General features: G+C 38.1%; 2 protein-coding genes across 2 annotated transcripts; both read right to left on the bottom strand.

The window, feature by feature from the left end:
- Positions 1–4,693: 4,693 nt before the first annotated feature.
- On the bottom strand, positions 4,694–11,240 carry KCNRG (potassium channel regulator). The gene is made up of 2 exons (XM_002720749.5): positions 10,663–11,240; positions 4,694–7,418 (listed from the first exon to the last, which is right to left on the bottom strand). The coding sequence occupies exons 1-2, from the start codon at positions 11,238–11,240 to the stop codon at positions 7,181–7,183; spliced, it is 816 nt and encodes a 271-aa protein (XP_002720795.1). The 3' UTR covers positions 4,694–7,180.
- A 1,299-nt stretch (positions 11,241–12,539) lies between these two features.
- On the bottom strand, positions 12,540–14,366 carry TRIM13 (tripartite motif containing 13). The gene has a single exon (XM_008273858.3). The coding sequence runs from the start codon at positions 14,364–14,366 to the stop codon at positions 13,143–13,145; it is 1,224 nt and encodes a 407-aa protein (XP_008272080.2). The 3' UTR covers positions 12,540–13,142.
- Positions 14,367–14,590: the final 224 nt, after the last annotated feature.

Below are 14,590 nucleotides of genomic sequence, written 5' to 3'. Positions count from 1 at the left end.
TGGAATTGAGAATTTAAAATCCCAAAGTTAAAATCCAAGTTAAAACCATAAAATTGACATGGCTTTAATTTCTCAAATGGAAAGGCAAGTAATTGAATTGGGGGAAGTGTGCTGGTCTCCATTTGCAAGAAACAGTACAGCACAAAGACCTGGCATTCTGGCTGAAGAGCTGTAATAATAAACAGAAATCTGAAAACCAGGAAGACAAGTTTTCCAAGAGTGCAACTGTGGCATTTCAAAGGAGATTTAACAAAAAATTCCGGAAGATGGCCAAAAATAGATTTAGGTAATTGAGATTCCTTGTTTGACTACTTGTTTTTGATGGAGAAACACACTTAAGAGGAAGTGAAGGTTCTAAGGTCTGAAATTTTTTTGCTAATTGGTTTTGCTTTTGAAGAAAACTATTAGCCAAAAACAAACAAACAAATCGAAATTCAACACTGTTTGAATTATGATGCTGCTTAAATTGTAGAAGTTTTTTTTAAAGTGACCAAAGCAACACTTTTTAAAAGTGAATGAAAGGAATGAAAACAAATATTTTGGTTTTCTAGAAGTGAAACCTTGTTTTGTAGGATTTCTGTTTACAAGTCAAAGTATCTTTCTGTTTATTCACTTACACTTAACTACTTACTTGTCATAAAGCCTCCGATCATTACACAAAAAAATATATTACTCTACATATTTATGGTTTTTACCATATTGCATGTTAGTGATATGTACGGAAGCCTAAAATGTTAATCTGAGTTTCCAAATAGCCTTTGCAAACACTGGTAATACATCTTCTGAATGTGTAAAGATCTTTTGGACTATTTCACTTTAATCCTTGAACCACTTGGTTAATCCAAGTTCAGTGAATGCACAAGCTCAAATTTAGTTATCCAGAGCTCGGAACATTTCTTTCTGTTTTTCTGTCCTAGTTACATCTAACTTACATGCTGGCCTGCTGACTTATCTTTTCATGACTCCTAAATTATGGAGGTAAGTGAAGATTTATTACCAATTATAATCATGTGACAATCACTCTGAACTTGTATTAATGATGTTTTTTAATTGCTAAGCATTCTCGTAGCATTACTTTTTTATTACCAAATTGTGTATATTCCAATTTGGGTTGGGCTGTTTTACTCTGCTTAAACATATAATTTTATATAACTTTCAGTGAGCTAGTATTCATGTATATTTATGTTGTCATCTCATTTTTGTGTGGCATTATCCAAATTTCAAATAGAATGAACCATGGGATTTTTTCTGCCATCTGTAACTTAAGTGAACTGTTCCAGGCTAGATTATATAAAGTATCCTCATCCATCTTTGAGTCTATGATAATTCTTTCTTTTCCATGATTTTATTCACTAATGTAATGTTCCAAATGTTTTAATTCAGTTGAGTCTATTAGATGTCTAGCACTATGAGGGAATAAAAGACCACTATTAAGCACAGTCCCAGTCCCCATCTTAACAGAACTTGTGAAACCTCAGGCATGGTGGTTTGACTTCCCTGTCTCTTAATACAAAAAAGAGTAAAATAACACACTACTTGGATTCCTACTAGGGAACCTAAAGAAATCCACCTGTTTTACTGAAGGGTTGTGAAATGAGAAAAAATAACATGAAACATAATTGGTATGTTCTACCCAGCTGATAAGGTAAAAAACCATTTGTTTCCATTATTTCTGAACTTGAGGTGCTTTTGTGACATCGAAGATTACCTATTTAAAAGCCATGTACAGTTAGACAAGTCTTAAGCACATTTTAGTTTGGGGCACAAAATCCTATTTACTTTGCTTTGTTTAGTTCCTTTTTAATTCTGTGCAATGCTTAATGTTTATTTCCCATTTTCACCCATGTACAGATTTAGTCTACTAAAAGATTTTAGTGCTGGATTTCTCATAATTTAGATAAATACTAAGACTATTTTAGATGATGAGGTTTTTGGTGAAATTTGTATACAGCATTATAGAAGGCCTAATACATCCTGAGGTTTAATTCTGTAGAAAATCTGGTAGATAATTTTTTTACTAGGTTGTTGGTGTTTCAGAACTTTATTTTTAGTAACATATTTCAATGTCTTTATTTGTTGAGATTTAAAAATACTAAATTAGTGCTACATTCTATATTTTACATGGGTTGTTTGAGTCCAGGAAGGTAATAAAATTTCCTAAATTTCTTTCTTTTTTTTTTTTTTTTTTAAGATTTATTTATTTATCTGAAAGAGCTACAGAGAGGCGGGAGGGGGAGGTCGAGGTTGAGGTCGAGGTCGAGGTTGGTCTTCCATCTGCTGGTCCACTCCCCAGACAGCTGCAATGACCAGCACTGTGCCAATCTGAAGCCAGGAGCCAGAAGCTTCTTCTGGGTCTCTGATGCAGGTGCAAGGGCCCAAGGACTTGGGCCATTCTCTACTGCTTTCCCAGGCCACAGCAGAGATCTGGATCAAAGTGAAGCAGCTGGGACTGGAACCAGTACCTAAATGGGATGCCAGTGCTGCATACCAGGGCTTTAACCCACTGTGCCACAGTGCCAGCCCCCTAAATTTCTTTTTTAAAATGTCCTCTTAGCAGCTTCTACATTACCAATTTTGCTGTTACAATAAAATTCCCCAGCACACAGGAAAAAGAGCAAAATAAAGGGGTTTAGAATGCTCATAGAAAATCTTTTATTATCCCATACCCCAGCATAGTCTCTGATGCTGTGCATCTCTAGTGATGTGATCTATGATAAAGAGTCAACATAAAAGCTTATAAAGCATAGCTGAAGTTTGTTAGATGTAAATGGTATACAAGAAAAAGTAGAAACATTATGATTACCTAAGCCATCTCTCAACCTGCTTTCCCTTGACCATTTTATACTAGTTCTGTCTGCTTAATGTAGATATATATTAAAGGCAGTCCAAAGTGGTTCTGACTTTACCATGACCTAAAAAATCTTTGCAATTATGACTTGTATATTAAATGCAAGAGTAAATTCAACACTAGAGCTCCTTCTCAGAAAATATTTGTAGAGAGAACTTCCATTCACTTACAAAGGAAATTGTTTTTTAAAGTAAGTTATTGAGGTTCAAAAATCATAAGCTAACATCTTTGATGCCTTATCAAAAATAAAACTGAGTGATGCAAAGCACAACATACACAGCAGAAATGAGATAATACAGGAGGCCCAACTATTGATGGTACCATTAAAAGTGACAAAACTTAACATGCCACTGTGATAATTCATACTTGTGTATATCAAATGGAATGGTAGGTGTTTGATTTATTAGAAAAAGGTTTACAGTATAGTAGCCAAGATGAGCTTCTGCCATCATTTTCTTTTCTTTTTTTTTTTTAAAGATTTATTTATTTATTTGAAATAGAATTAGAGAGACAGAGAGAGAAGTCTTCCATCCACTGATTCACCCCCGAGCTGGCCACAATGGCTGGAGCTGGGCTGATCTGAAGTCAGGAGCCAGGAGATTCTTCCCACGTGGGTGCAGGAGCCCAAACACTTGGACTATCTGCTGCTGCTTTTCCAGGCTATAGCAGAGACCTGGATCGGAGGTGGAGCAGCAGGGACTCGAACTGGCTCCCAGATGGGATGCTGGCACTGCAAGTAGCAGCTTTCCCACTGTGCCACAGTGCTGGCCTTGCCATCATTTTCTTATTTAAAATAAAAATGACAAATTTCTTCAGGCAAAAAGTTGAGAGTCAGGTGGTACTCACATAAAAATGTACAAGTCTTTTTGCAGGTAGATTTTATTTGCCTATGATGCATCAAACCTGTTTTCTTCAAGCTACATTTGCCTGCCTCCCTTTCTAAAACAAGACTCAATTATTTTTGCATGCCTTGGCATCCCAGCTAACAGTATCCTACTCTATTTTGAAGTGAACACAGAGCCTTACTGAGATGATACTGACAGATGTGCTTCCAGATGAGATCATCTCTCAAATATTTACTGAAATGAGAAACTCAGTCTACTCTGAAAGTTCTGTTTCCCTAGTGAATATTATATATTTAATTGTGATAATCTGTCTCTTAAAAAAGCCTGCATTCTAACTTGAGAAATTCTTTGAAAGGCTTTAGTTATTTTAAGTCCATTGTCGGTGTTATAAATTATATTTGTAGTATGCTACCTTGAGGGGCAGAAATTTATTTTGTTCTTTTCAGTAAGGATCTCTAATATTTGGGATACATTTGGCACACAATACATGTCAATATTCACTGAATTATGTATTTTTCCATACGTAATACATTTTTATTACCTCATTTAAAAATATCCTAATTTCTTTTAAGATTCTATTTATTATTTATTTGAGAGTTAGAGTTACAGACAGTAAGAGCAAAAGACAGAGAAAGGTCTTCCCTCCATTGGTTCACTTCCCAAATGGCCTAAACTGCCGGAGCAGCGCCAATCCGAAGCCAGGAGTCAGGCGCTTCTTCCTGGTCTCCCTCGTGGGTACAGGGGCCCAAGGACTTGGGCCATCTTCCACTGCTTTCCCAGGCCATAGCAGAGAGCTGGACTGGAAGAGGAGCAGCCAAGAATCAAACTGGTGCCCATATGGGATGCTGGCGCCACAGGTGGAGGATTAACCTACTGCACCGTGGCGCCAGCCCCAAAATATCCTAATTTCAATTGTTTTCCTGCAAATGTGAATGGCTATAAACACATTAAAAGCCGTTTGAACATTACTGACTTACTCCTTGCCAAACTGTGGTTAAAGTTTTTTTTTTTTTAAGTTTTATTTATTTATTTGAAAGTTAGAGAGAGAGAGAGAGAGAGGTCTTCCATCTGCTGGTTCACTCCCCAGTTGGCCGCAATGGCCAGAGCTGCGCCGATCCAAAGCCAGAAGCCAGGAGCTTCTTCTCGGTCTCCCATGTGGGTTCAGGGGCCCAAGCACTTGGGCCATCTTCTACTGCTTTCCCAGGCCATAGCAGAGAGCTGGAATGGAAGTGGAGCAGCTGGGTCTCGAACCAGCACCCATATGGCATGCCAGCGCTTCAGGCCAGGGCGTTAACCCACTGTGCCACAGCACCAGCCCCTAAAGTATTTTTTGCTTCAGTATTTTAACCACATTTTAGGTTTTGTAAGATTTATTTATTTATTTGAAAGTTAGAGTTATAGATCTTCCATCTGTTGGTTCACTCCCCAGATAGCCACACAACAGCCAGAGCTGGGCCAGGCCGAGGCAGGACCCAGGAGTTTCCGCCAGATTTCCCGTGTGGATAGCAGAGGCCCAATCACCTGGGCCATCCTCTACTGCTTTCCCAAGCCATAAGCAGGGAGCTGCATCAGAGGTAGAATATCAGGGTCTCAAACCAGCACCCATATGGCATGCTGGCATCTCAAGCAGCAGCTTTACCCACTATGTCACAACACCAGCCCCCACCTTTCAGTTTCAGTATACAGAATTAAAGTGTTATATGTATGACCATGGAAATTTATATAAAACTAGTTTAATCACTTTCATGGCAAATATTTATTAGAATAGAAATATTTTGCCCTAGATTATACTGCCAACAGGAAATCAGACCAAACATCTTCCCCAAAACTAAGCAACACCCTGAAAAAACTAAGTTGGTTTTTCTACAGAAAGGAAATGATGAGTGGTGTCAAAAGCAAAAAAAAAAAAAAAAAAAAAACCAACCTTATTCTTACAGCATGTTTTTATTTGGACCATTCTTCTCTTTAAAAATAAAATTTATTGCAGATTTACACAGAGAGATGATCTTCCATTCACCGGTTTACTTCCCAAACGGCCTCAATGGCCAGGTCTGGGCCAAGCCAAAGCCAGGAGCCTGGAGCTTCTTCTGGGTTTCCCACATGGATTTAGGGGCCTAAGGACTTGGGCCATTTCCTGCTTTTCCTATGCCTTTAGGAGGGAGCTGGATCAGAGATGGGGCAGCCAGGTCACAAAATGACATCCTTATGGGATGCTGGCACCACAGGCAGAGGATTAACCTACTACACCACATCGTCAGCCCCACACTCAACAGCTTTTAACTCTACTATATGCAAAGTACTTTGCACACTTTGACTTAGTGACTCCTCTTCTAGATGTTTATCCTGGTGTTTCAAATGACACTAAGAATGTGTATATTAAATGTTGACAGAGGTTTTCCAAACTGATCACCAAATTTAGGTACTACTTAATAACAAAAGCATTCTAAGTGGTAAGCATGGTGTGTCACTTATAATAGCGTTAAAAACTATTGAGTGGTTCGAGAAGCTCACATTCAACTGAGTAAGTTTGTTTTATGTGGCATATAAAGTCTATACAGAAGGATTAACTAATATCCATAGGAAAGGAAGAAAATAAAAGGCCACACAAAAGTTTCAAATGAAAGTGGGCCACCCATTTTCTTCATCATTATCACATCATCAACAGTTTACTGAATGCCCAGCCTCTGCCAGGTATTAATTCCCTGCCTTAATCCTCACATTTCCTTTGAGGGAGATATCTTCATTATACCTATGTGGCAGATGAAGAAGTTGAAGCACAGAGAGGTTAAATGATACTCAAGTCACATAGCTAATAGGTGACTTATCTGGGACTAGAAACAAGCAATCTGACTCCAGAACCCGTCTCTGAAAGCTGTGTTCACTGTTCAAGAAAGGCAAACACAAGCCGGCGCCGTGGCTCAATAGGCTAATCCTCCACCTTGCGGAGCCGGCACACCGGGTTCTAGTCCCAGTTGGGGCGCCGGATTCTGTCCCGGTTGCCCCTCTTCCAGGCCAGCTCTCTGCTATGGCCAGGGAGTGCAGTGGAGGATGGCCCAGGTGCTTGGGCCCTGCACCCCATGGGAGACCAGGAAAAGCACCTGGATCCTGGCTCCTGCCATCGGATCAGCGCGGTGCGCCGGCTGCAGCGGCGGCCATTGGAGGGTGAACCAACGGCAAAGGAAGACCTTTCTCTCTCTGTCTCTCTCTCTGTCCACTCTGCCTGTCAAAAAAAAAAAAAAAAAAAAAAAAAAAAGGCAAACTGGCTTTGATGGTAGAAGGAACATGTGATTATCATCCAGCACATATTGTTGAGAGATCAGCAGACCATTCAGAGCAGCTTAAGCACTGCTAGGGGCCTGATTGCCCAGAGGTAACATAATAGGAGGCCAAAAAGCCTGAGTAAAGATTTGACTATGTACATATATGCCCAAGGAGAGAGTTTCTACACAAGAAAATGACAGTTTTCCTTTACTCAGTACACACAACTTTATGTCTTTTTCTGAGATTGCTCTGACATGATGGTCATCTCTGGTTTTGGTGTTTTGTTCATGGCAAATGCTTCAGGGCTTCTTACTCTTTCAAAGCTATAGCATTCACTTTTGTCTTCAGATGATACTGTCCTGCTGACCAGATGGAAGCCTTCTTTCAATATGGTATCAATCAGTAAGCCGAGGACATTTGTTCCGTTGGCCAATTTTCGATTATCAGGTTTTATAGAAACATACCTAAACACATAAAGTTTAATTATAAAGTATCCCTTTAAAATTAGCAAAACTACTCAAAAAATTTACTTATTACCTCAAATGAAAGCTGAAAATCTGAAATCCTGTCAGATTTTTCAGAGTTTGTTTATAAATCTAAATAATTTGGGGTACTAAAGACCTTACTGTGATGTCTAAAGTCAGTTCCACACTTAGGCATATAGCCAAGATAGATGAATTTTCACTGAGAAATATTTTCTAAAGCAAACAATTTGATAAAAAAAATTGAATTGGCTTAATTTTTATGTAGTATAATCTAACCATTTTCAGTTTTTAATTTGCTACTTTCCTCGATTTAATTGATTAAATGAGCACTTTGTACATTTACAATTTTCCCTCATCTCATTTTACCAATTATTAGTAATGACATTCTGAATTTTCTTTTGTGACTTACTCCTATCAATTTTTAAGTGAAATTTTGCAGATAAAAAATTAAAATGTCAAGATTTTATTGCCACTTTTTGGTCATTAACTGCCCATCATCAAAGATTTGGGGTCAAAGAGCCTTTGGAGGAGAAACAGTAAAATCTTCTGCCTGGGTGATTCCACAGGATCACTGCACATAATTCAAGAAAAATGTCTGAACTTTTCAGATAGCTATATGTTGGCTTTCATAGTGTCGGCATAACACATCTATTACAGATGTAGCTCTATTACTTCTTCCTTAACTACCATGAAGAATGTTTTCATCTTTGTTCTCCCACTGTTTGTTTATAAAATGTGAAGAGTAACAGGGTCATTCCAGGGAAACTCCTAGAACTATCTAAGTAACAATATGGGTAATAAAATGCTTGGGGTTATTCCCAGCATCCTTTTAATGATCATGATTGAAATAGAGTATTCACTAGAGGTCATCATATTTAGCAACTAATTCTAGGCGAAGAAAACAATAGTGAAATCTAAGAATTATCAAACTACAAAGCACATCTTAAAATAATGTTGATTATATTTGATACAGCAAATCTTTAACATCATTAAATCATTTCATCCAGTCCCAGGTCCCAGGTCTTGGTTATGTAGGCTAGAAACATTTGTCAAAGAGATAATGTTTCCGAGTAGCTCATAAAAGATTTAAACTACAAATAGTATATAGTGGGTGGTAACAAAGTGGAATGTACGTATAAGAAATCACTAACCTAAAGGTACTGAATTCTCTAGGAAGTCCAGTTGAAGAATAAAAGATTTCGAAGCAAAAAAAAGGATAATAAACTAGTAAATAAAAATTCTAAACTTTTTTTTATATTTCAAAGGCATTTTCTATTGAGGCAGTTTATAAAGGAGAGGTCAAACACAATAAAGGCTACCAAAGGGACCCTAGAAAGCTGTGACCATAACTTGATAATGTTTTGTCACATCAGTGGCTATCTGAAAGATACAAGCATTTATAGTACTATGAGCTTGAGAAATAATAACTGAACAGCCGCTAAGCTAACAAGACTTTAGCATGGAAAATCATACTGGTGGAACATACTGAATAAATGAGATGATATACCAGACTAATAGGAGCCATTCAGGCTTCCTCCTCTACTTTCTACCTTCCAAAACCATCTCAATAGACAAATCCAGACCAAAGAGTGAGCAAAAATAATAAAAGTTTGCTAATTAGACAGTTTTATACTCAAGTGGGCCATTGATGGCCAGATTTTTCATTCAGTTACCAGAGAGCCCTATAATGTCAGCTTATTCAGACTATATATCTTTACTTTAAAATTAGCACTATATTTTTAAAATCACAGATAGTTATGGGATGGAAAAAATTCTGAACTTCAAACAATCGAATACCATTTGGTGACACAAAAAATCTTTAAAAAATAACATTTTGGCATTATCTATTGTTGAAGTTTAAATATAATACCTTTCTCACATTAAAACAGAAAAAGTGCTGTTTCTAGGACAATAAAAAGTAGAAACCATTTGGCACTGTATACACATAGGAATATCTCAATTTTCATTTCTAATCTTGTTTTTTAAACATTTTCTCCAAGTGCAGCTTTTAAAAAGCATTTAGTGTTTCCAAAGCATCTTCTTTATATTCACCTCGCCTGTTTCTTCTTAAAATCAAGGACACCATTTTCCCTTATGTTTCTAACTTTTTCAAAAGGGATCCCAAAAGAAATCTTAATCACTTAAATCTTAAAAACCAAAAACTGATCATTTATAATTGTACATAGAGTTAAGACAATTTGAAACAAAGATGGGTTCTTATATTTTCTTCACAATCAGCCCATTAATTTGACTCTTTTCCCAAAATGATATTTCAGTCTCTTTGGGCGATACAATTACAAAGCACTTAAGTATTAACATACTCAGTTTAATTGTTCCGTGTTCTCCAATAGGTAAACAAATATGCTTCCTGATGGCTACTACTCAAGGAAGTATTCCAAAATATCTATCTACCTTTACTCCCCACCACCCCCCAACACACAAAGTATATATTATTTTAGATGCTACCAGTAAAGAACACATACAGGCTTTTCTCCACCTACAAAAATGAAAGCTTTCACATCCGTAAAATAATGGTAGCACAACATGAAGACATTTTTAAGGGGCGGAGAGGGGATGTGAATGCAGAGTGAAAATCAGCCTGAGGATCCAGCCAAGAAAACAGAGAAAGTGAATAATGACTCAGGAGCAACTAAGCTTAAGATACAGCCTATTCCAATGTTTTGAGCTGTGTAAGAGCCAGTGATGTACTAGGATAGCAAGTCTGCCATGAGATATATCTGCCTTTAAGGGTGTTTTAAAAATAAAGATGAAGAAAAATCCATAATTGAACCATAAAGACTTCAAGAATAGATATATATAGTATATAAGGAAATTGGGAGAAAACTATTGAGCCCTTTGTATATGGAAGTCACTAAAATAATTTCTTGAAAAGTAAGGCAATTCACTTCTAAGCCAAATTCTTTAGCAGTGGAATATAATCTATAAAATTATCTCCTCTTAAAATGAATAATCATTGTCCCAGCTTTCCCTGGGCAGTTTGGTTTACTCCTTTTGTTCCATGTAAATATGTCCCTTTCCACTATGAAAAGTATCCCAGTTCAGAAAACAGTTATTTGGTCATTCTACCCAACTCCACTGATTATCCCGAAATTTTAAAAAATCATTTTCTCCCAAGAAAAGTTTCGGGAAAGAGGAACATTCAATTTTGAAGGAAAACTGCAGAAACTGGTTTAGAAGAGAGATGCCTCAAAGTACAAAATACCTGACTCCAGTTTGGTTCTCAGGAGTGCTGTCAGAGCCGCACTGGAAAACCAGGTCGTGGTAAGAAGGTCTTTGTGGAGGCAGTGGAAGGAAGGTCACCTGCGGGGGGAAGGAGTTGCTATTCCAGGTGAGTGCTGAAGGTTGCTCTATAAACACTGTAATCCTCTCAGTTAACATCTTGATTGTTTTGCTGCAAGAGCCAAACACCCTGAAAAATGCTTGAGTGTTTCGGCTTAGGAAGTGCACCTCCAAGACAGCAGGTCCTTTCTGTAGCAGGTGTCGGTTTAAGAGATGAACCAGTGAATCAAGTTCATAGAAAAGAGCCTCTCTCTGAAGCCTAAGGTAGTCTGAAAAGTCGGTGGGTAACAAAAGCTGGTGAGTTCTCAAGAAATCCAAGATGAAACTAAATAAAACACCATCTCTGTCCACAAAAATCTGGCCACCGACCATCTTGAGTTCTTGGTCTTGGCCATCTACCATTTGTGCTAATCGAGAGGCAGGAAACTGCTTTATGGTAGAAATCTTTGTTGTGAATATCTTCCCTCCCACGTTCAAAGTGACCAGTTCTTGACTACTCATTCTTCCCTAGCATCAAACTAGAGGCTACGAACTCTAAGCTATAGTCTTGAACAACTTGTAAATCAACCTATAAATGTAAACGATGCTATTTGTATATGATTAAGAAATAGGAGGGAGGGGAAAAACAACAAAAACCAGACCTAGATGCCTGGGTAACTACTGTAGGGCATATAGTGTATCCATAGCTGTGTTTGCAAATCTGAGTTGCTTGGGAACATGTACACAAAATGAAAAAGCAACAGATGAGGAACTGAATGGCTTACAGAAAACTGCCAACATTTGAAGGCAGATGTCACATAGATCACTTTTCTGTATTCCATGAAAAAATTCTCCATGAAAACCTGGTGTAGATCTGTGTTTTAAAAAAAATTACTGAGAGCACAAAAGCATCCTCCCTCCCCAGACTTATCTACTGTGAGCCATCATGGTAGAGCTAAGATTTACAGAGAAACACCCTTAATTTCTTATGATTCTCTTAGCAATTTAATGGCTAAATTTTGAGTTATCCATTAGGAATAAGGTGGCTATCACCCATCTAGCAGCTTAATTTGACTTTTCTCATAGCCAGAAGGAAATGATTTTTTTCTGTACTTTGCCTCCTTTTTTCTTGTTCTTGCTTACCTTCTCTCAATCAAGTTAGAGGAGCACTGGGGTAAGATACTCTATTCTCCAAAATCCTATTCCACTTAATGGGTTTTCAAAGGAATGTCTTGTTCCTTGACAAAAAAGAAGGGGAACTAGAGAGCAGTTCTTAGCTTAGGTAACTTTTTTGTTTTCATATGAAGGTAAGGTGAAAATATTAAGTAATTTTATTCTGTGATAGTGCATTTTTCTCATGTGAGCAGATAGAGGGCAGCCTTAGTGTTCAACTGTTTACTTTGTACTTTATAACAACCAACAGATTATTTCACCTATTATTAGTCTAAAAATTCTGCAAGTGGATTGGTTTGGTTGTACAGTAGCCCTGGTACTTTGGAACAACAAAGTACTGAGCTATCAGTAGAAAGATGGCTTTCCCATTTCTTGCTTTTGCCATGCACTGGATCTCTTTAAATCTGCCTATGTACAGCCCCCTAACACTTCTGCAGTTAATCATATTTCATGAAAATCTTAAAAAAACAAAAAGGTAAGCTAAAACCTTCACCTTCTTGAAAAATGTAAATTCATCACAGGAAAGTGCCAGTTTCTGTTTACAAAAGATTTATATTTTGATTAGAAATGAATCAGCCCTCTAGAAAAGTGGGGAAATCCATTCCATCCACATCATGTTTCCTTAAAGAATGTTCACTATGCAAAAAGTGCTTTACAAGAGTAGTCTTTATTTCATGCTTGATGGACAATCACTGTTATACTACCTACCTTGTCAATACAATAGATAACCATATGCTCTCACTTCCCATTTTTAATCCCAGCATAAGCACAATCAATACTGTGGGCAGAAAACTCATTTCAAAGTCACTCTTTATAAAGGAAGGATGGTCCAGGGCTGTATTAGCAAGTTTCCCTTTTATCCTTATGCTATCTAGTTTGAACATATGATTTTTTTGTTTCAGTTTTTATTTGAGGATACAGAGAAAGCACATGCTCCTATCTGAGACAACTGGGGCTGGGCCAGGGCCAAGGCAGAAGTTAAGAGCAGCAAACTCAATCCACATCTGCCAGTGTAGGTGGCAGGAACCCAACCACTTGAGCCACTGCCTTCCTGAGTTCACATTAGCAGGAATCTGGAGCCAAGTATCAAACCCAGACACTCCAATGTAGGACAACATGCCAGATGCCACCACAGGACATTGTTTTTGAAGGAAATTTTTTTCGAGGAAAACATCTGACTGGAATCTTGACCAAAGTTGAATTACTATTCTAACAAATTCTAATAAAAGAACTGCATACATGAAACATATTTTATAATAGTTTATATTTGCACACAAAATCTGCCACATTGTTCAGCACCACCAAACTAAAATTCCTGAATTTTTCACTGAAAATGAGAAACCCATCTGTCACCTGTTCCCAGTAAAAAATGGATTGTTCTACAAAATCAGCTTTCTCAGTCAGATAAGAACTAAAGTTTGAAAGGTGGTCTTTCCATGCTGCCAATTCATCAAATAAAGACCATTCTAGGAATACAGTAGGACTGAAGAAAACAAGGAGGCCAAGCAGAAGGACCACCACAAGTAGCTGATAAAAGCGCCAGGGAATCTTGCTAATGAATGTGCTAGTGTCTTGAGGCAAAGAAAGTTTATCCACGTCTACTAATTTGATGTCCTCCCACTGACTGGTATCAAAGTTCTTCATTAAAGGGCTTGTGGGCAAATTAGAGGGAGGTAAAGGAGTTTCCTTGATTACTTTGATTTTCTCCCTGAACTCCTGCATCTGTTGCAGAAATATGATGGGCTCTGACACGTCTTTGAATGCCTCAGCAATGTTAAAGGCCATTCGTTGTTCCTGCAAGATGGTGTTGAGTTTGTTGATCTCTGGGTCATAGGCTTGCATCACTGCAAGTTTCATGGTCTCAAAGTCAGATAGGATTTCATTCTTCTTTTGATCCAGTGTATGTTGTAATTTCTCAAAAAACTCCTTCACTTTATCTGAATCTTTAGTCAGTAACTGTAGGGATTTCCTCTTGCTAGTTTCCAAGGTATCCAAGCGAGAAAGAGCATCTCCCCGACGCCATGTCTCAAAGCTCTGGAAGAGGGATTCAAAAGCATTCCTTTCCTGAGCATAGGCATCTTCAATAGAACAGAAGACATGCTTGGTGTGGTCACCACGGGTAGCACAGATCCCACAAATCAGCTGCATATCAGTCAGGCAGAAAATGTTTAGAGGCTGCCCCAAGTGTCCTTTGCACACTGGCATCTTGGGAGAAATCTTGATCTTGTTATACTTTTCCACAATACCCTTCAGGGAATAATTAACCTGCAGGCTGTTAACTCCAGTAGCTGATGTTTCCTTACGGCAGGTGGGGCACTTGAATGGCGATGGTCTCCACAACGAATTCCGCACATTCCCCTCTAAGAGACCTTCCAAGCATTTTTTGCAGAAGTTGTGTGAGCAAGGCAACACTCGTGGATCATCAAACAGACTGCAACAGATTGGGCACGTCAGATCTTCTTCAAGCAGCTCCATCACATCCTAGCACAGAAAAAGACATAACATTTTACCCCAGTAATCTCCTTTACTATGACTTTTATTAGAAAAAGCTATCTTCACATTAAAATGACCCTTCACTGAAATAACCAGCCAAACAAAAATAAGTGAGAAATCTGGGAAGGGAATGCACACCAAAGCAGATTTAATCTGCCGGGACTAGAACACGCTCCTCATTAGTGGGGCACCCTGTACACAAGGCC

The sequence above is a fragment of the Oryctolagus cuniculus genome, chromosome 9 (assembly GCF_964237555.1).
Source record: "Oryctolagus cuniculus chromosome 9, mOryCun1.1, whole genome shotgun sequence".
Taxonomy (NCBI): Eukaryota; Metazoa; Chordata; class Mammalia; order Lagomorpha; family Leporidae; genus Oryctolagus; species Oryctolagus cuniculus.
This window is presented reverse-complemented; position numbering and strand designations above follow the sequence as displayed.